Source organism: Phyllostomus hastatus, unplaced genomic scaffold (assembly GCF_019186645.2).
Source record: "Phyllostomus hastatus isolate PE091 unplaced genomic scaffold, TTU_PhHast_1.1 phas_scaffold_760, whole genome shotgun sequence".
In the NCBI taxonomy this organism is placed as follows: domain Eukaryota; kingdom Metazoa; phylum Chordata; class Mammalia; order Chiroptera; family Phyllostomidae; genus Phyllostomus; species Phyllostomus hastatus.
In genome coordinates this window covers 1603232-1626092 of record NW_025334040.1, presented here as the reverse complement: position 1 = coordinate 1626092, position 22861 = coordinate 1603232, and the positions used below count along the sequence as shown (strand labels likewise).

Here is a 22861-nt window from a genome sequence, read left to right as displayed (position 1 = left end):
GGGAGATTTGGACACAGACATGCACACAGGGAGAATGCCATGTGAAGATGGAGGCGGAGGCCGGGGAGACACACCTACAAGCCAAGGAAGCCAAAGACTGCCAGCAAACCATCAGAAGCTGGACACGTGGCGTGGAACAATTTTCCTTCACAGCCCTCGGAGGGAGGCAACCATGCCCAGGACTGTGAAAGGATACATTTCTATTGTTTAAGCCACGTGACGTGTGACACTTTGTTACAGCAGCCTTAGCAAGTCAATACAGCACACCAGTCATCAGGGAAATGCAAATCAAGTCCACAGTGAGGTACCACTTCACACGCACTGGGATGGGTGTACTCAAAAAGGTAAGTTTTGGAAGGACGTGGAGAAACCTGAACACTCGTACACACGCTGGTGGGATTGCGACGTGAGGCAGCCCTTTGAGACCCGGGGTGCTGGTTCACACAGTGTAAACCCTAAAATCACCACACGACCCAGCCATTCTGCTCTGAGGGATGTCCCTAAAAGAAGGGAAAAATACACCCATTCTCTGGTAAAACAAAGGAATGAAGCACTGACATGTGCTAAACACGAACCCTGAAAACACTACGCAGAAGCAGCCAGCCACAGAACGCTGTGCACTGCGAGTGCGTTTGCATGAGGTGTCCAGTGCAGGAAACGCCACGGAGACGGAAAGTGCATGCGTGCCTGCCTGGGGCTGGGGGTAGGAGAGTGAGGGGTGACAGCCCGATGGGTCGGGTGTTCACAGCGCGGTGAGCAGGGAATAAAATGTTCTAAAAGCAGAGGAGACACTTGCACAACTCTGTAAACATACTAAAAACCACTGAACTACATACTTAAAAGGGTAAATTTTATGGTACATGAGTTCTGTCTCAATAAAACTGTTATTAAGACAGCACCTTAAGAGCTGAATTCTCGATAGCCTGTGCAAAGCCCAAGAGCACACCCTCCGTGCTGCCTCTTGCTTCCAATGAGAGGCAGTCACCCTGCTCCCTGCATCACTGTCCCTCCAACATGGTTTCGTTGTTGCTGTTTCTTTTATCAATGAACAAGTAAGGATGTCATTAGTCTCTTCCACCTTCTAATCATTCCTAATGAACCCTTACTACTTGATAACTAAATGTTCTACCTCTGATGATCAAGAAAGACTCGTCAAAAGGCAAGAAAAAATTCTCTCATTCTGAAATATGTGATGAGAGAACTGTTGTACCCTCCCTGCACTAAGCCCAGACCCCAGACTAGTCCCACCCTGCGCATGCTGTGTTTGCACGAGTCTTTCCATCAATCACAGGTCTCTTTCTCGTGCCTTGTCCAAGCAGAGAGCACCCTCCACTCCCGACCACGGCTCCGCTGGGCCTGTCACTTTATGAAAGCGCAGCTTTTCTTCAACTCCAAGATTGCAGCCTGATTTCTGAGGTTCCCACCTCCAACTTTCACATGATTCCTACACATTCCAGCATTCGAGTCCTAATCAAACAACATCCAGATGTTCTCCTATTAACTACAATAAGCTTCTTGTTTCTATTCACAGTAACCACTTCACTTTATTCCCCAGGTACTCTTATTGGGCAGTTACACATAAGCTTTTGGTATGATGAAAAAAAGGGTATTTAGATAATAAAGACAATACACATTTTCAAAAGGGCTGAAACGGCTGCTTACAAGATCGAAACAGTTCACAGCCCACAGTGTGGGGAACCGACGTACTCCACGAGCACCTCCTGCTCGTGCGCGGGCAAACTGGGATGACCCTCTTTGAAGAGCAAGTTGGCGTAAATACCAAACTGTGAAATACATAAACCTTTTGATTCAGTCATTCCACCTTTACTAATATATCCTGGAGATGCACCAAGATACGTTACTACAGAATCAGCTGTCGTAGAAAAGACTAGAAACGAACGCCCAACACTAAATGGTGCAGTCTTACAGCAGACTACTCTGCAGCCAGTGAAAACACTGAGAATCACAGCTAATGCTTCGGTGAAAACTACATGCCAGGCACCGTAAGCACCGCACAGGCATGAACTCATTTAACCCTAACGAACACTCCAAATGCTCCCTGGAGCAGGTGCTCTGTTTACCCCAGGGTACTGATGCACCAGGCCAACCCCCCCCCCCGCCCCCGCCCGTGCTACTTACTGGTAGAAAAGGCTCTGAAGGGAAGCTTCCTTAAGGACTGCAGGCAATGGCTCAGGGCATAGTTCTCACAGTGATGCAGGCTGCAATCAAGCAAAAAGAACCATTACACATTTTTCTTAAAATTAAAAAAATTAGTAGCTCAACGGCAAAATGTGCACACAGTCTACAGATTCAACAGCAGTGCTGCATCGATGTCACAGTGCTATTTCCTGGTTTTGACCATTGTCCTGTGGTGATGGTGAGAAAATGCCCTTGTAGGAAAAAAGCTGAAATGTTTAAAGGTCAAGGGCTACCAAGTCTGTAACTTACTCAAGTGCTTCAGAAAAACAAGTACATCTTCTCTCTCTCTCTCTCTCTCTCTCTCTCTCTCTCTCACTCACACACACACCCTGAAAGAGAGGCCCTGGCCGGGTAGCTCAGTTAGTCTGAGTGTCATCCCAATACTCCAAGGTTGTGAGTTTGATCCCCAGTCATGGCACATACAAAAAAAGCAACCAATGAGCGCATAAATAAGTGCGATGACAAATCAATTTCTCTCTCTCTCTCTCTGAAAAAGTCAATTTAAAAAGAAAGAGAGGAAGAAGGAGGAAGAATAAAGCAAACATAGTTAACATTTGGGGAGTCCAGCTAAAGGGAGTTTGGGAATTCTATGTATTATTTTTATAACATTTGGTAAGTCTGAAACAATTTCACAATAAAAAATACTGTTTCTTAATTGCGCATAAGACCATGACAAGCAGGCAGGCCAGCACTGCGACACAGAGCCTCGTTTCCGCACACAGAAGAGGAGCCGTGCGCGGCCTTGAAGACATCCAACCCCTGCTCAGCAAAGAGTCCTTCCTGCAGGTGGCTACAATTTTACATCTCAAATAGTCATCCTGGAAAAAAGGCCATAAACAAACCACGCTGAACTAGTCTAATCTACTTCAAGTCTGGAAGGCTCAACTGGTTTAGAATTTCCGGATTATCTTTTGTGGCTACTTTGCCACAAAAGCTACTTTGACAGAATGAACAGGTTTCCATTGTTCTGAGACAGAAAATGACCAATTATTTTCATAACTTGAAGCCCTGAGAAAATACTTCTGATTTACTTTGTTTCCTCTTCGCCCGAGGAAACTGGACACATCCCCAGTGGCAGTAAGTAACCACACCAGCAAGTAAAGCACTAATGAATTTCTAGTTAACAATGGGATCTCCCCTTAATTAAAAAGCAAACATCCCGCTTTCAATTCAGACAGTGCTTCAGTTTCCCCAAATGTTGACCTGAAATGTAAAGTATAAAAACGATAGCCTTGTCAGTAATGGTTTCTTTTTTCCTTGGAGCCCTTTATGATAGAAATAATAATTTATTATAAATGTCCAAACTCCTAGTTTTGTGGAAAACGAAACTGCATCTACAATTTTCATGCAGTAACATTTACTTTCATGGGTGTTTATGTCTTACATAGATGCCCCATAAGCATTATCAGATTCTGGCACCTTCCTTTTCTCACACGGAATTCCCTGGACTTAAAAACGCCTTCACAGCACAGTGCAAATATGGCTAATGGGATGAATCTGATCCTCCTACAGGCAAACAGGTCTGTATGGAGAAAAAGCAGGGGCCACAATCACCACCGGAGGCCAGAAAGATGCACAGCTGTGAACACAAAGAGTCTGCTTCCATGTGAACGTGCTTTCAGCCCCGAACAACGCTCACCTCTCGGACTGCGTCCTCCCACCACGAAAGCTAAAAGCCTAAGCCGCACAGAGCAAGAACAAGGGGAAGAGCCGACTGCAGGGCACATTGTTGTGTTCGGTACACAGCTACACTCTGCTTGCTTAGATAATGCCGAAACCCCTGCCTAACAAAAGCATGTTTGCAGACTGTTGAGCAGGACTTGTTGGGGGCCTGCGGGGCACAGATGGGAGGTAATCGGCTCCCCACCATAACTGGATGCGCCAGCTCAGGCGGTGTGCTGAGTGTGGGTCTGCCCCTCAGGGCCCGGCCTAAGAACACAGACCAGCACTGCAGTTTGTCCCCTACTAACGAATCCGTCCCATCCTCGTGGACACGCTGCACTTTCTCCAGTCTCACAGAAACACCGTCCACCATGTGTCTGTCCTTCTCTCGGTTCCCACCCACTTTCTGCTCTCTTTCATGACAAGCTCTTAAAAAAGAGCTATGCTCACTGCCACCTCGTCCTCACCTCCCACTCCCTCCTAATCGCACTCAGCGAGGCTTTTGTTCCTATCTGTCACCTCCTGTCAGGTCACCACCTTCCGTGCTGCCAACACCAGCGCACGTCTCTTGGGGGTCCTGTCACCTCTCAACAGCACTTGACACAGTCGATCTCTTTCTTTTTTTTTAAAATCCAGGTTTAATTAAAATACCGTATCAGCTTCAGGTGCACGACATAATTTGGTATTTGTATATATTGCAAAATGATCACCACAGTAAGTCTAGTTAACATCCATCACCATGCACAGTTATTTTGTTCTGATGAGAACATTTAAGATTTACTCTCTTAGCAACTTTCCAGTACACAATGCAGTGCTGTTAACTGTAGCCACCATGCTGTACATCGGACCCCATGACTCATTTATTTCGTAAGTGGAAGTCTATACCTGTTGACCCCCTCACCCTCTCTCCTTCTTGAAACACATTCCTCACTTGGCTTCTGGGGCCTCGTTTTTCCCCCTACCTCTGTGGTCTCTCCCTAACTTCAAACTGGTGCCAGGCCAGGATTCAGACCTCTTCTCTGCCTGTGCTCTCCTCCTAGAGATGCTCATCCAGTCCCACACTTAAATAACTAAATAATGATGATCCCCTCACTGCTCCTTCAGAGACCTCCAGGTCCGTATTTCCAACTGGCTACCCAACAAATCCACTAGGATCCAACTGAGTTCAGTTGAATTCCTGACGCTCTCTAGCTCTTCATCAACCTGTTCCTCCACCAGAGCTATTCATCTGTGGCAGACACTCGACAGATGTCTATCAAACCCTCTTCCTCTTCTTCCTGGGCACCTACCAAGAGACTACACTTCCCAGCCTCCCTTGCAGTAGGGCGTGACCATAAAACTGAGTTTTATGCCCAGTTTCTTCCCTGGCAAGAAACTGGGTTTCAAATCACTGCTGCCCCGCCTATCAAGAGCATCCACGGGGACTTACCTGGTACCATAGCTGCATTACTATAATTAGTACACTATCTCAAAAAAGAAAAGAAAAAAAAAAACAGGCACCTGCATTCACCCAGCTACACAGGTCAAAACCCTAGGACTCATTCTTAAATATTTCTTTTTCACCATCCACATTAAATCCACTGGTAGGGAATGAAGACTGCACCTTCAAAACACATCCTATCTGCCTACACTCATCGAATAATCACAGGCACACCTCAGATATTGTGGGTTTGGTTTCAGGCCACCGCAATAAAGCAAGTATCGCAAGAATGCAAGTCGTAATCTTTTTGCTGGTGGAGGGTCTTACCTTTGGTTTGTTAAAAACAAAAACACAACATCTGTGAGGCGCAACAAAACGAGGTATGCCTGTGCTCTAACCCTAGCCCAAGCCACCTGGTCTCTTACCCTTGACTGTAATAGCCTGTTCCCCCTGTTTTAGTCTTGGCCCTTCCAAATCCTGTTCACCACAAACCAGTCAGAGTGATCTTCCCAAGACAGAAAACAAGACCAGACCCTATGTAATGAGTCCTTGTGAACTCTCAGATCTCGTGCTGCTTTCGCGCTCCTCCACACCTGTGCCTCCTTCCGCACCTGTGCACTCGCTGCCTGCTCTACGGGGCATGCCCCTCCCTCCAAGTCGCTCACGCCCTTATCACTCAGTTCTGCACGCAAACGTTCCTCCTCAGTGAGGTTCTTCCTGACCACCTTGTGCCCAAGAGTTGCCCCCTCACACTCTCTACTCCCTTAATCATCTTCCTTAATTTTTCTTCCTAGCACTTTTCACTACCTGAAAGAAACAGATTCTATATATATTCACTTATTTGTTCACTGTCTGTATGTCTGTAGGAATGCAGGGGTTTGTCTGTCTTCTCAGTGGACTACAATCCCAACCATGAGATTAAGCCCCAGGGCGATGAATGGATAAAATCAACCAGATCTCCCTCCCACCTGAGGGACTCACATGGGGTATCCTGCAAGCAGGTGATTAAATCCTACGAGTAAGCACTGAAGTCTGACTGTGTGGCTCAAATCTCAGTTCCGCCACTTCTTAACTGTGTGACCTGAGGAACTTTCTTAATTAATTCCAAACCTGTTTCTCCACATGCAAAAACAGGACCTACACCTCATTAAGAACAAGACAATCATATAAAACCCTCAGCCCAGGGGCCTGGCACCTGGTTATATATTACTATGTATTTTAAAAGTAATATCTTACTATAGATGTTAAAAATAATAGAGCTGATACTTGTTGGGCACACAATGGGATGGCCAAGTCAACTGTCTACATATGACCAGGGTCCATGCTGACTGGTCTGTGCCCATATTGTCACAGTTATAAAAATATTATTAGCATCACCTCTGATGGTAACATTTTAACTATAGTTGTTATACCTCTCCTGCTTTCTAAAGCTGTGACAGCTTTAGGACAGCTGTCCTAAAAATGAACTGGCAGGCCTCTTGATGGCCTTATTTCACATTCTTTCTTATATTATTTAGTAGAGTGAGTTATTTATTCCTCTCTCTCCTACTAAACTGAAAAGACCTTTTTAAAAAAGGCCTATTTCAAATATATCTTTTAATTCCTCTCTTTGTCCCACTCGCCCTGTAGTCTCTGGCACCACGATCTGCAGTGGTGGGAATGCCACAGATATTACCCAATGCAAGTCTCACACAAGCAACCACTCCCTAAGCACTATGTCCACACTTGCCTGAACCTAAGAGTCATCTGGGGCGCTTGCAGCCCCAGCCTACACCTCCTGAATCCGAATTTGGCAGCAGAGTGGGGACAGATTTGGGAATCCCTATTTCTAATATAAATATTCACCCCATTCTTTTATCAGACATGTTTGGGAAACCTTGCTCTAAATTATCACCCAGGATATTGTTTTCTCTTTGTTCTGTCACCTGTCACACATCACCCAGTTATTGAAAAACTTCCCTGCAATATAAGGCTTTTTATCTATACATCTCATAGATGCTGATTTACTTAAAACTCAAGAAATTGTTATCTTTTTGGTTTTTTTTGTATCAACATAGTTTCTTTCTGTCTTGATATGTAATACCTTTGAAAATTAAGACATCTCATTGTACCCAATCCTTATCCATCCCAGTCACTGCACCTAAATCTAGTCTTAGCTACCTATATGGAGCTGAACTGTGACTTCCCCCTTTTTAATGACAGTGAGTGAATACATCCTCTTCCTCATCATTTATGAAAATATTTTAGGAGGGTCATTTTTTAGTCTTTCCAACTCATGACACAGTTTAGAAGAATTCACAGCTGACTCAAGCAGCACGCCTGGTAATAACAGTGACACCACGGAGACCCACCTGTCCAAACCCCATCAGTTATCGGGGCACTGCAGAGCCCCCTCCTGAAGAGACCTCCACTACCTTTGAATAGTTAATAACGGGAGAGTTAGGCTTTCACGTCAAGGCCAATGACAGTTCTTGACCCCTTCTCAGTCCAAATTCAGTGTCCCTTAACTTCCCCAACTTACAATGATAGATCACCTCTGGTCATAGAGCAAGCTTTGGTCAACGCCAATAAAACGAACCCTGCTGGAAACATAAAAGGATCATGCGTCTCAAACCTTCCTTCACCGACTCTGACACCAAGCAGCTGACTCTGAGTCACAGCTACCAACATTTTAATCCGTCTTCCGAGAGTTTCAACTGCTCCCAAGCCATTTGGGATAATAATAACAAACGCTCACACGGTGGGCAGCCCGACGAAAAAGTCCTCGCAGGAGAGGAAAAGATAACCGGGTCGGGGTCTTGCCTCTGCTACTAAGTGGCTGGATGAAACTGAGCAAGTCCTTTCCTCCGATAGGGCCTCAATTTCGCCAACTCCAAAAAGAGTTGGATTTAGTTGACCCCTCGGGTCTCTTTCAGCTCTAAGAACCCAAGAGTTGGGAGTCACCAGGGTAACCAAGACCCCAATTCCACAACAGACGATTTGAGATCACAGAACCCAAACCCCTTAAAAGAACAAGAATCCGACATGAAAGCCACCCGACTCCCAGTTCAGTGCTCTTCCCACATCACACCACCCCTTCCAAGAACATGAAACCCTCAGAAAGGCATCCAGTCCTGACTCAACTCTAGTCAGGGCATGCAGCTTATTCCATCTTTCTTTTCTTTCCTTTCTTTTTTGTAACTTGTGCACTATTACCTAGCGGGAAAGAGCAAAGCGAGAGCGCTCGGACCAGACTCAACTAAATTCGGACCTCCCTATGCGGCGGTAGTCACACCTGCTTCTGAGCTCAATGTGGTGGGTGGCTCCTTCCCCACGGCGAGCGGACGATAAAGAAACAATTCCTCTTTCCCAACCCCAGTTTGGCCCAGACCTCGCACTCCTTGAAACGGGCTCCCCAAGCACTCTACCTGCTCGTCAACGGCGTGACCCAGCGTAGCAACCTCAGGTACCGATGACCCACGGAAGCCGCCATCTTGTCTCCTCCTTCTCAGTGAGCCACGCCCCCTTTCGCCCGAGAGGCGCACGCCTGTGGCGTCACGCCTCGAGCTCAGGGAGCCAATAAAGAACACGGGGGCGTCAGGGCGGAGTCGACTAGCTCCTCCCCCTAGCGGCTAGCCGGTACCCGCCCCACCAGCCCTGAGCTTCAGACAATTCCAAAGTCAGATTGGGTGCAAGGTTTTCCCTCCCTCTTGCTAAACCTGGGACCGGCGTTGCCAGTGGAAAGATGTTCATACCTCCAAATATAATATATACTTGTGTATTCCTCCTTTTAGTTCTGACAATTTTTATTTAACATGTTTTAACGTTGGTGCAAATTCTAGGTTGTTACGTCTTCCTGCTGGATTTGCCCTTTTTTACCATGATGAATGTCCTTGTTTGTCTCTAATAATGCTGTTTGCCTTAATGTCTAGTCATATCTGATATTAGTACAGCTATGCTATGTATGTTGTTATTGTTTAGTGTTTGTATATCTTTTTCCATTATGTCTTCAGATTCTATGTCCTTAATTAACAGCATGTCTTTTGTAAACAGCATATTATTGGGTTGTTTTCAATCTGACAATATTCTTTTTTTTTTAAGATTTTATTTATTTTTAGAGAGGGAAGGGAGGGAGGGGGGAGAGAGAGAGAGAGAGAGAGAGAGAGAGAGAGAGAGAGAGAGAGAGAAAGAAACACCAATGTGCGGTTGCTGGGGGTCATGGCCTGCAACCCAGGCATGTACCTTGACTGGGAATCGAACTTGTGACACTTTGGTTCGCAGCCCGCGCTCAATCCACTGAGCTACGCCAGCCAGGGCCAATATTCATCTTTTAATTGAAGCTATTGGCCTGTCATTAAGTTACCCATATATTTAGATTTAAATCTCTTACATTTATATTCCTTTTTTCTCTTTTCTCAGTTACTTTTGGATGTATCAAGTTTCTTATTTCATTCTTTCCCATTTGTTAACTGATTAGTTATAATTTCTATACTAATCTTTTAATAGTTACCCTAGAGATTAAAACATGTATGTTTGTACATACACAGAAATGCATAATTCTTTTTTAAAAAAGATTTTATTTATTGTTAGAAGAGAAGGGAAGGAGAAAGGGAGGGAGAGAAACATCAGTGTGTGGTTGCCTCTCGTGTACCCCCTACTAGGGACCTGCTGGCAACCCAGGCATGTACCCTGACTTGGAATTGAGCTGGTGACCCTTTGGTTCTCAGGCCAAAACTTAATCCACTGAGCCATACCAGCCAGGGCAGAAATGCATAATTCTTTTTTTTTTAAGATTTTATTTATTTATTTTTAGAGAGGGAAGGGAGGGAGAAAGAGAGAGAAAAACATCAATGTGCGGTTGCTAGGGGCCGTGGCCTGCAACCCAGGCATGTGCCCTGACTGGGAATTGAACCTGCAACACTTTGGTTCGCAGCCCGCGCTCAGTCCACTGAGCTACGCCAGCTAGGGCTAGAAATGCATAATTCTTAAGTATAACTCAATGAGGTTTGATAAATGTGTACAGCCACACAACCATTAATCCAGTCAAGATATAGAACTTCACCATTATCCCAAAATATTCCCTTACTCTCTTCCATACAGTCTCTGCTATCCATGGGCAATTACTGCTCTGACTTCCAGCACTGCATTAGTGTAGCCTGTTCTTAAATTTCATATGAACGTGGAATCATGCAATGTGTACTCTTGTTTGGCCTCTTAAAAAAAAAAAAGATCTTAGCCCTGGCTGGTGTAGCTTAGTGGATTGAGCACAGGCCTTCGAGCCAAAGCATCGCCGGTTTGATTCCCAGTCAGGGCACATGCCTGGGTTGCAGGCCATATCCCCAGTATGGGGTATGCTAGAGGCAACCACACATTGATGTTTCACTCCCTCTCTTTCTCCCTCCCTTCCCCATCTCTCTAAAAATAAATAAAATCTTAAAAAAAAGATCTTAGTTATTTTTAGAGAGCAGAAGAAAGGACGAAAGAGGAGAGAAACATCAATTGGTTCATTGTCTCTTGTTCATGCCCCAACTGGGACCAAACCTGCAACCCAGGTATGTGCTCTGACCAGGAATCAAACCAGTGACCTTTTGCTTTGTGGGGTGGCAGGACACCTAGCCAATTGAGCCACACCAGTCAGGGCTCTTTGGTCTCTTTTGCTCAGAATAACGTTTTTGAGATTCAGACATATTGCATATATTCATAGTTCAGTTGTGTTTACTGCTGAGTAATATTCCATTATATAAACACACCTCTGCCTTTCTATTGATGGGCATTTTAGCTTTATTTGTGGCTATTATAAATAAAGCTGCTATAAACTTCCTTGTACAAGTATTTTTTTTTGTGGCCAGAAGTTTTCATTTCTCTTGGGATTAGAATTCTGGTTTGTAGGGTAAGTAGATGTTTAATTTGATAAGAACTTGCCAAATGTTTTCCAAAATGGTTGTAACATTCCTACCTGCAATGTATAAATTCTGATTACTTAACATTTTCACCAGTGTTAATTTTAGCTATTCTAAAGGATATGATCTCATGGCTCAAATATTATCCAGATTAGTGATGTTGAGCACTTTATGTGCTTATCAATCACTTGTGTTTGTGAAATGTCTGCTCAAGTCTTTTTAAAAAAGATTTTATTTATTTTGAGAGGGGAAGGGAGAGAGCAAGCGAGAGAAACATCAATGTGTGATTGCCTCTTGTATGCCCCACGCTGGGGACCCAGCCCACAACCCAGGCATGCACCCCAACCAGGAATTGAACCGGTGACCCTGTGAACTGGTTCACAGGCTGGCACTCAATCCACTGAGTCACACCAGCCAGGCCTTTCCCCCTTCTTTAAAAAATTTAGTTATTTGAATTTTTATTGAGCTGTCAGTTATTTATATATTCTGAACATAAATCCTGTCGGATATATGTATTACAAGTATTTCTTCCAGTCTGGCTGATTTCTTTATATCCTTAATGGAGTCTTTTGATAAACAGAAGCTTTTAATTTTAATGTTTCAGTTACTTTAGTTTTTTTTATTCCCAAGAAATCTTTGCCTATTCAAGTCTATAATGATATTTTCCTGTTTTTTTCCTGTAAGCAGTGTAGTTTTATCTTTTATATTTTGATGTATGGCTCATCTCAATTTATGTGAATCAAGTTATGTTTATTTTTCCATAAACTTATCCAGTTGTTCCAGCACTATCAGTGAAAAGGGAAGGTGAAGGAAGGAACTTTCCGGGGTGATGGCAATACCTAGGTAGTGGTTACATGGGTGTGTAGATTTACCAGAACTCATCAAATAATACATGTAAGTCCTGTGCCTTCTCCAGTGGGTAAATTATGTATCAATGAAATGGAAAAAAAAATCCAGGAAAACCAAAACAAAGACAAAAACTACCGAATTAAGCTTGGCTGAAGAAGTCTGCTCCATGAAAACTTCTCCAGTTTCTCTCTGGTCATGCAGCCAAAGAGGTTTTTTTTTGGGGGGGGGGGGTAACAAACCAACAGTTTCCTTCCTTTGCTTTTCAGAGACCATTTCTAAAATGAGCCTCCTAAATGCCAGGCTTGCTGTGCAGGAGAGGCGCATGAAGCCTCCTCTGCTCCAGCCCGTGAACTGCCATGCCAGTTCCTAGTGAAACTAAGAGAAGGAAACACTGCAGCTCCTCCCCGAGAGGGACTGGAGGGATTGTTGTCAAGTGAAACCCTTGGCTACGGGCTCCTCCACTTCCCAACTGCCTTTGACACCCTTGAACTACAAGCTTTCAGTTACTTCTGTGTTGACAAATTTTGTTTCATCTCATCTCCAGCTCCTGGTTTCTGAGAATGTTGTTGAAGTTCTCCCAAAGCTGTGTTGCAGACCTAGATGTGGTGCATGACTTGTATAGGCTGAGGGTCCAAGTTCACCATAGTTCACCAAGTTCGGCCACCTTCATTGTCCCAGGAAAAGCGATCTTTATACCACAGGAGTGGAGGAGCAGCTCATAAACAGCAGAAACTTACTTACCTGAAAGAGGTTATGTGCAGTTTGCATGATGCAGACAAAGGGAAGACATGACCCTAAAAGTAGCTCCTGGGGGACTCTTGGACAACAGTAATCAAATTCTAGTCCCAACCTCATAACATTACAGGTGAAATTTTAACTTATTAATATCAAGCCACAAGAATAAAGTGACAGCCTTGAGAGTTATTTGAAAGGTTTCAGAAAAATTTTTATTTTCATAAATTAATACACATAACGGTGGGGATTTTAGAGGCACAAACTACCAAACAGAAAAGAAACTGCAGGGGTATCGTGTATGCCAATGTTACAAAAAAAAAAACAAAACAAAAAACGTACAAAATGTCACTGAACTATTGACCATGATAATATATAAACACTTCAGGCAGCTATTTACTGGCCCAGACCAGCCCAAGGAGATGCTGAGGCCTCTCACCAAGAATTCAAATCCAATTCAGCACCAGAGAGGGACTCATAAAGACATACAATGGATAAGCATCAAATCTGAGAGTATGCTATGCTGGATGGTGGACTACCATTTTACCATCATTTTACCATCAAAATAGCTTTTGCTTCTTTCTCATTTTGTGGTTAGGTATTACATTTTGATTCTAGTTCAATTGAGCCTTTCTCCCCAGCTTCTTCTCATAAGAAATTCAGTTGTGGTTAAGGAGCCCTTCCCTTGCATGAATTCAGGAAAGGTCACTCCACATATCCGGCCAATTATTTAGACTTTGGATACAGCCCCCCACAATGTGGTGTTTAAGAGCTCCTTTCCATGATACCAAAGGGAAAAGTTTCCCGAAACAAAACAAGGGAATTTAAAAAGCACTAACTGCACACACCCTCCCACCCCCAGGTAGTGGGAGAAAAGGATTACTGCCTAAAAGTGGGTCTCCTGCAGATGTTGATGCGCATGGCATTGATTACAAGGGGGAACCCCAGCCTGGAGACAGACGCTGGCTCTGCGTTCCGCGAGGCTGCACCACAGCCTGGGTCTGTGGCGCCATCGCGCACTCTGTGCTGCTCTCGGCTGGGCGGGCAGGGGATGGGCCCTGAGGGCAGGGCGGTTGGGGGGGGGGGGGCGTCATACCTGGAGGACGGGGTCTGGAATTTACCTCAGATTGGCTCTGGCACCCACTCAAAAGACTCAGGCAAAATTGTGACAAAATGTCATGATTTTCACAGCTCTTGGAGGAGCACAGAGTTTTGGGATTCACAGCATGAGTTTCTGAGCTTTTCAGGCTCCAATAAGGCAAACGCTACGTCTTTTCCCTGTACTTCCCTCAGCTGTAGCTCTCAGAGTAAGGTCAGAAAGAAAAAGTGGACATAGTCTGGTGTAAAAGGTGATGAGGAATGAAGACATGGAGCTGGAAAGGGGACCAAAAGAAAGGAGGGGAAGGTGGGTGGCAGAGGCAAATATAGTTATAAATTAAAAGATGAGAAAACCCATAGTTCAAAGTTTCAGTGAAAAACTGATGGGCAGAACTGCGACTGAACCTGAGATTTCTCCTCTTTCCCATATCAGTAATGCTAAACCGGAGCTGAGTAAGTTGTAGTTAACTCTATCTCCCCACCACTTTGGTGGGAATCCCCACCCTCAGACACTGTACCAGCTCCCACCCCAGAACCAGACCCCCGCAACTCGGGGCAGGTGGTGTGCCAGCGACCGACTGACGCCTCCTATCAGGCCCCAAGGACCACAGACAGCGCTGGGGCTGGTTACACCAATGGCAAAAATAGATGTTAAGACAGGTGTGGCTAAGCGTGGCTAGAACCCATCATCTTCGGGTAAACAATTTCAAGTTTGCAGTGGGGACCTGTTCTTAGCTTTGAAGCAGGAGAAGGGCCCTGGCCAGAGGGCATGCCAAGAATTTCAAGGATACAGAGGGTTGACCTAGAGCTGCTTTTCCCCAGCATTCCCAGGACAAGGAAGGAGCCCCGGTCCCCGTTTCCTCCAGTTCTGCCCTCCCAGACGGCAGTATTCCAGATCACTGCTCCTAGCCTTTAAAATGCCAGGCCTGTAACGGGCAAACCTGAAATTGTGTCTGTGTAATGTTGGGGACATCACAGTTGTGCCCACCTCAACTTCAGTCTGCGGGGGGACGTGACTGCCACGTCGCTGACTCGGCTACACTGGCAAACGGCTCTGTGGGCTCACTGGGCGTGTGCAAGCTTGTCCAGCAGTAGTTCCCTGAAAACGTTTGTACAAGGGCACCATGTATTAGTCATCCCAGCCCCTAAAGCAAAAAGACAGAGAAGCATTTAGTGTCTACAAACCCTGTCCCAGGAAGGGAGAGGTACTGAGGTGAAACGCAGGTCACGTCTATACAGTGCAGGCAAAGTGGATGTAGACCGGCAGAGTCTGGTTCACACCATGCAGAGCCAGTGTGGAGGCCCGGCTCTCTTCTAACGCTATTTGGCCATGGCCTTGGAAGCCTCGGTGGATCACCAGGTACGTATTTAACTTACTAAATACTCTGTCTGAGGCAGTGGGCCTAGGAGACAGATGTGGCACTTTGTTTTCTCCTGCTCATGTCAGTTCTTCTGCTCCAGTGCGGCACAGACTGTCAACCTGCAAAGGAAAGGCACATAGAGACCCCCCACCCCACCCGATCTCCCCACCCACTAACACAGGGGAACGAAAGGAACCCAGGAGACACATTCCAGGACGGCACCGCTCACTCTCCTCTAACAGACTGACTGGAAAGCATCTCGGGAGCTTTGACAGTTCCCACTGGCAGCTGCTTCCCAGCAGGGGCTCCTACAAGGATGGAAAGAGGTGAGTAGTGTCCTAAGGCTGGGTCTGGTATCCCATTCACCAGCCAAGGAATGTTAATTCTCTGAACTCTTGTTTTGAAAGAGAGAGACAGAAGAAGGATAAAACACAAGGGGAAGAGGGGAGGGGAGGCAGGGCGAGGGAACACAGGGATCAGTGGAAAAGGAATGAAACCCCTGGGCCTGCTAACCCACACAGCATCTTTCTGCCCACAGACTCCTGTGGGCACAGAAGCAGCAGCTCAGCAAACTCTGGCATTCTGCGTTTCCAGTAGTTTGCTCCGGGAGCCCAGAGGACAGTGAGGCGTCTCCTCAGCGAGGGCTGGCTGTGGAATTTCATGATCCCACCACGGACGCATCACTGAGTTTGAACCATGTTGGGTCGCCTCTTTCCACTCAGAGCAGGTGGCTCTGAAGGCTGCAAACACCACGGGTCGGCCTTTCTCCCCACCCAAGCCGATGTACCCAGCGCTGGGGCTTCCAAAAAACCCACGGAAAGACCATACCCAACCTTCACACTTTTTAAATGATTGGGAGAGAAACCTGCTCTTTCTTCTGTCACTAAAATTAATACATCTACTTGCTTAGTGGGCAAGAGTGAGAACCCAGACAAGAAAGTGCTCCCTCTAATGAATTCCACTAGAGGTGGAGATGAGGAAGGGATTGCCTGAAACACGTGAATGGAGAAATGTCTCTGCACTGTCCCATTCCATGCACCGATACACTGGGTCAGATGTCTACATTATATTCTGAAGACGCGCATTGTCTTCCTCCTCGATGTCTTTAAAAAGATGCTTTAAAATCACATTTAAAGGCTCTAAACATGCAGCAATTAAAAAGAAAAGGAAATAAAAAAACAAATGAAAATAACACCACAACATTAAAAAGTGCAACTTACTTCGAATGGGGCCTAGATGGGCTCCTGTGGCACTAGTGACAGTCACAGAAGGGAAAAGAAAAAATGATGGGGAAAAGCAACAAACACGCGCACACGCACACACTCACACCCCAGGTTCTGGGCAGACGGACTCAAACAATTAGAAAACACCACAGGCTCATCTTTACTCAGCTACTGAAGCGAGCCGGTGAGACCGTGAAGGACAGGGCAGGACACCAGGTCCCCCTCCCTAGGCAACGTCTCTGAAGAATCTTGGTCTAGCACCACCGTAAACAACGTGGAACTTTCACATGGACGTGCAAACGCTGTGAGTCCTTGGGATCCTAGTGTCACTGAAGGTACGCCATGTCCTCCTCCTGTGGATGGCAGAGCGTGGGGAGAGACGGCCAGGTGCCACTCAGGACCACTTCCAGGAGAAAAGGAGCATTCCTGAGGTTCTATACTCAGCAGTAGAAGCAGAGGACCCTCCTTCACCAGTTTCTAAAAAGGTTGCACCTTGAAACAGGTAAAAATCCAGGGACTGCATTTTGAGTGGTTGGGCATAGGGAAAAACTAGGCAGCCTCTTCTAAGGAGGCTCAGAAAACCTAACACTGAGACCCCCGAACCAAACTGCTTCTCAGCAACCAGATGATGGCTCCTGTTCCTCTTCCTTGGCAAAGAAGGTCTCCAGTTCCATTAGTTTCTGTATCAAAAGGGCATCCAACTCTCGACTCTGCAGTGCCGCCTTCTGGGCTCTGGTGAAGCTGCCTGCCACCTTGACCTTACCCCGAGCTCTCCTCTTCCGTGGGACCGTAAAATCCTGAAATTCTAGAACTCGCTTCCTCTTCTGTTGGCTGATTGAAATTAGAGTACCGTTTCGTTCCTTGGGTTCCTCAAAGATGGTCTCTAAACACCTAAGGGTACAATACAAAACAGAATCACCCACACACCCACTCACAAGGCAACACCTCTAGTCAACAGGGGCTGAAAGTTGCCTGCACCGACAAACCCTTACTCAGTTGTTCCCTCTGGCCAGGATCTACTTTTCATATAAAAAGTTATACATGTATGTTATATAAACTTATAGAAACTATATATAAATTAAACTATATATAAAAGCTATATATAAACTATACATAAAACTATATTTAAAACTTAAACTATATGTAAAAGTTATATATATAGAATTAGAATATATATATTCTAATATATATATTCTAATATTCTAATATTCTAATATATATATTCTAATAGGTACTAGAAGCACATAGTAAAAAAACTGAAATTGTACAAAAAGGTAAAGAAAAAAGTCGACTGACCCCTAATAGGCAACACCAGCACCAGATTTTTGTGTATCCTCCCAAAAGCCAATGTACAGACATGCCCTTTGCATAAAGGTCCAAATAAATAAGCATTTAAAAATTAATGAGCCACCTAGGGCTCTGTTACATTTTCTTTTTTGTTTGTTTTTACACAACCCTTTAAAAACATGGAAATCATTTTTAGTTCACAGGCCGTTAAAATTTGAAAGGGAGAAAGACACACTGGCTGGACCAGGTCCCTCGTGGCTGCACCAGGGCCCGTGTCCTCGTGGCTGCACCAGGGCCCAGTCCAGCTTTCTTCGTACTCCGGTCGCCGCAACCACCCACGCTGCCCTGGGCGCTGCGTCTCCCTGGCCTATCAATGACTAAGACTGTTCCGATTCGGCACGCAGGTATCTGATTCATTTTCTTAAATGGCTATACAGTGTATTCTGTTTTAAGAATGAATCCTGTTAATGGATATTTTAAGTTGTTTCGAACCCTTTCATATTACTTAGTAATGCCACAATAAATACTCTTGTACAAAAGTCTTAGAGCAAATGTTTGTCTTGTAGGATAAAATTCTGGAACTCTCCTGCTTCACCCTAGACACCATAGGAATTTAAATGTTTAACGACTTGAACTGAATTCAGACCCAAATGCAGCCAAGTGAAACCTTTTCGGTATTTGAGTTTGGAATCCTGTATCTGAAGATCAATGGTTATTAGTCCCGAATACAGCCAGCGTATTTAACAAAAACCCCAGTGCAAACTGAAAGGAGGCTACACTTTCTGTACCTACCTAACCCAGTATACATTCCTTCCCCACTCTGCCACTGACCACAATTCACATGCTGGGGACTAAAAATACCAACTCTGGTGAATTCCAAGACCCAACGCTGGAAGAACCTGAACATACCCTTTCTGAGGTTAAAAAACTGGAGATTTACATCAGTCATTTCAGAAGCCCTCCCCATCTACTGTTTCCTCCTCACATGTACCTACCTGTTTGCAGGAGGAGACTTATAATTCTTGTTGGTATATATTTCTTCTAAGCTGAACTCCTTTTTCTTTAACCTGAAAGATAACAAAATAAATTCGTCACACTCTCTTAAAAGAGATGGCCGGCTTTCCAACTCCGTCCTTTCCATTCGTACCTGAGTACCCCCAACTTGCCCGTGATCCGTTTTAGGAGTCTCATGGGAACGCCATGTACTGGGTTTTCTCTTCCGGGCTGCCACTCTCCAGCTTTATGAAATGGAGTTCATTTGTCCTTACTGGGAATGACATCGCTGACTTTACATACATCACATTATTTTACAGCTTCTTTTTCTTCTCCTTATTTGACTGTCCCCCTCTCTCTGTCTCTGTTTTCCCCCTATTTCCTGGCTTGAAAATTATACATCCTTCCAATCCTTTAGTGGTTGGCAAGAATTAAAAAAAGATTTTATTTATTTTTTAGAGGGGGAAAAGAGGGAGAGTAACATCGATGTGTGAGAGAAACACCAGTTGGTTGCCCCTTGCATGCACCCCAACCACGGACCAGGCCTGCAGCCCAGGACTGTGCCCTGAATAGGAATCGACCCGGCGACCTTTTGTTTTGAGAGATGACACCAACCAACTGAGCCACATTGGTCAGGGCTGGCTGGCAAGAATTTTATGGGTGTACTCAACTTAGAAATGGAAGTGCATTAATGTTTTTACCCTTCTCCCAAACAACACAAGGTCCCTGGAACTTCTAGGTCAGATCAATACTGTCCCAATTTATGTTATTAGTGTTCTATTTTGTCTCCTTTTAAAATTTGTAATTTATCTGCTTAAGAAGCCAGGTCATTTGGCCTGCAAATCCCCCAGTCGAGATTTTTTTTATTGCATCTACTTAATGTCATTTAACATGTTCCTTTGACTTGAACATACAGGAAATACTATAGGTAGTTCCTATAGATTAACAATTAGATATAGAGGCACAATCAGATTTAGGTGTTTGGTTTGATAGGAAGATTTTTAGGTAGCAGTATTTATTTCCATCACCAGGGACACGATCCCTGTTGTCACCCTTTTTGCGATATTAATAGCCACTGATAAACACTGACTATTATTTCTTTAGGGTCACACATAGTCTATCATTCCTCCTTTATGCATTTGGTAGAGTTCTGCTATCTCAATAGAAATTTCATGGTCATCAATGTTGGGGGAAACCCTAAGGAAAAGCAGGTCACATGCTTCGTTTTTCCCCCGTATTTACCGATATCCAAAACAATTTATTGGTTCCTTGATATCATCCAAATACAGCCAGTGAGTTTTATTTTATTTTTTTTTTAAGATTTTATTTATTTTTAGAGAGGGAAGGGAGGAAGAAAAAGAGAGAGAGAGAGAGAGAGAAACATCAATGTGTGGTTGTTGGGGTCCATGGCCTGCAACCCAGGCATGTGCCCCAACTGGGAATCGAACCTGCAATGCTTTGATTTGCAGCCCATGCTCAATCTACTGAGCTACGCCAGCCGGGGCCAGTGAGTTTTATTTTAAAGTATCATTATAAACTACTGGATTTTAACATATCTGATGCACTTTAATCTATTAGTTATTCCTTGTGACACTCAGACTGCATCAACTGAGTGTCACAAGGAATACTGGCCAGGGGGGGTTCTAGGTGGTTCCTGAATCCCCCTGATATGGCCCTCAGGGTCTTTGAGAGTCCCACCACTTTCTGGTGTGACAAGACAGCTTATGCTCATCTGGTATATTTCCCACCCCAGACCTGTAATCAGTCTTTAAGGAGTCCTGGTTCACATACCACACATTCACCCTTTTATTGACTTCTGTATGAGTGAACTCAATTCATTTGTTTATTGTTACTGTAATTTTTGCTACAACGTAAAAGATAATAGCTACAACCCTCAGGTCCCCAGTCTCAGTAGAAACTCATTTTCAGAGAACATAGTAACTTTATCGTGAAAGAGCACATCGCTGCAAGGTTTCTATGCCTTGAAGCCACTTCAGGTAAGAAAAGGAGATTGCAGAGCCTGGCATTTAACTTTTTGGCGCCATGTTTTAGTTTCTTTGTGGCTTTCAGAAAATCTTAACTGAGGTTTATTTGCTTCAATTTCAGTTCAACAAAGAACATGTCTGTGGAAACCACACACAAGTATTAACAGGGATACAATTGTTCAGTGATTTAGCCGGGCATTCCAGGAAACAACAGCTACTTTGCTTAACAATTGCGAGAGTTACTTAGAACGAGGATGTCAGAGGGGAGTCAGAAACTGACGGACTAGGCTCTCAGGTAGTCATTCCGAGTTGCAAATCAGCGCAGACGCACGCATGTCCAGTTTCTGAGCTGAGGTGAAGGCCAGTGACCCAAGCTTGGATCTGGAATTCCTGGGCCCTCAACAGACTTCGCCTTCTTCCGAGGGGCTTCTCTCACTGGACATGGTGAGATGACACAGACTGGCTCAAAAGCACAGACACTTCCTGTGGAGATGTCACCCCGCCCGGAGTGGCTCTGGCAGAGTCTGCACTTGTCTTCCACCCAGTGGTTCCCTGATCTCTCCATCACTTGATCTGCTTTCACGACTCAATTCCCCTCTAGTAGGAAGCGTCTGGAGACTACTCCAAACTACAGTTGTGCTATTCTAGTGGTAACAAAACTGCCACCATGTCATATAGTTGAAATCACAAAATATGGACTTTATTTCCCTACACATATTTGATTTGCTGTTATTTCTACTGGCATTCGTGAAAGAAGCACTGTTTCCCTCCATGCTTTGAGATGTATTGTATTGACAGTTGTTTTATATTCCCTTAACTTTTATTTAAGGCCAAATCTGGAAGTGGATTTCTTGAGAAACTCTGTGTTACTGTCAAGAGCTTGGAGGCACTACCAGCCTGGGACCACTGTAAACTAAATTCTCAGCTCAAGGTTTTTTTTAGTCTCCTGGTGACACGTACTCAGGATACAAATCTGTGAGAAGGCCAGCTTGTGGCTGTTAATTCCCAAGGGCAAGTTCTTTTCCTCCACCCAGTGACAGGATTTGGGGAAGGTAGTTTCCTTTGTTGTCCTCTTGGGAGTTGAAGAAAGAAAGCAACCCAGGTTTCTTTGTGGTTCATAGTGAGGGGGTAGCCCCTTGTGGGTGTGGGTGTCAATTTAATGTGTGTGTGTATCTCATATTCGACTCTCATTTTAGTACGGGGGTAGATTTTGCCTTTTGTCATCTATAACCATGAGTCCAATGAAAAACTAAGCTTAGAGTAACCCTGATTTTGGAAATGCCCTCAAAGCTGAAGCTGGCTTTTATGTTCACTCACTTCTTTCCCTTCTGGATTGCTACTTTCATCTAGTTTTGGGTCTCTAAGAATTCCTTATTCTCCTGCAATTTACTGATACACATAAAAAGTAAAATTTATTATGCCTTGGTATTGGTTTTTAAAAGGAAAGTTAGCAAGATAACACATCTGCCATGCTGCTAAAATAGAAGTTCTAGTACCTAACTTCTACCCCACATACACCTAAGTCACAAGGTTGATGGTAAAACAGGAGCTGAGATGAAGGATCATGGACGTATAGGTTTTAAACTGTACCTCTGTCACTCACTGGCTTTATGGCAAAAATCGGGAGTTGAATCTCCAAGATTAGTTTCGGCCGTGTGATTTTATGATGAAATTGTGGTAAATTCACCACCTAAAGCTCATGCCTTTTCTAGGGAAAGCTGTTGCATTTTCTGTCACGAGGAAGGCAGGTCTGGAGCTGCCGCTGAAAACCCCCTGCACAGGGCACGGCCGTGATGCTGCGATGTGCTGACGTGCACTCACGAGAACGCAGCAGCCATTTCCGACGGCGTCTGACTTCTGGCTTAGAGAATGGCCAGGACACACCGAACCTCTCAGAAGACCAAACTGCTTAAGTAAGAATGGCTTTTATTCTCTGACCTAGAGAGAACAAATCTATAGATAAGGCCTAAGACAAACATCAGGCATTTGGGGGTGGGTTTAAATTCTGTTTCTGAGGAACTATGTGTCCCATTTACAAATGTTTATGGAAGATGTGACTGAAGAAATAATTTATATGAAATACATAAATTTTTATTCCCCTGAAGCCTCTATCAAATGTTGTAACTTCTACTTCCTGGTAACAACAAAAATTATACAATAAGCTACTATGCCA

General features: G+C 44.6%; 2 protein-coding genes across 6 annotated transcripts in view; both read right to left on the bottom strand.

The window, feature by feature from the left end:
• PISD (phosphatidylserine decarboxylase) overlaps positions 1–8782 on the bottom strand; it is a 31533-nt gene extending 22751 nt beyond the window's left edge. The window contains exons 1-2 of the mRNA XM_045826726.1: positions 8689–8782; positions 2140–2219 (exon numbers count right to left, since the gene is read on the bottom strand). Coding sequence (XP_045682682.1) covers positions 2140–2219; positions 8689–8753 — 145 coding nt within the window. The 5' untranslated portion in view covers positions 8754–8782. The remainder of the gene's footprint in view (positions 1–2139; positions 2220–8688) is intronic.
• Positions 8783–12933: 4151 nt separating this feature from the next.
• Positions 12934–22861, bottom strand: part of PRR14L (proline rich 14 like) — a 51190-nt gene continuing 41262 nt past the window's right edge. For all 5 annotated transcript variants that reach the window (XM_045826766.1, XM_045826764.1, XM_045826767.1 and 2 more), the window contains 2 exons: positions 18706–18777; positions 12934–17314 (listed from right to left, as the gene is read on the bottom strand). In XM_045826766.1, the coding sequence (XP_045682722.1) occupies positions 17038–17314; positions 18706–18777 (349 nt within the window). In that variant the 3' untranslated portion in view covers positions 12934–17037. The remainder of the gene's footprint in view (positions 17315–18705; positions 18778–22861) is intronic.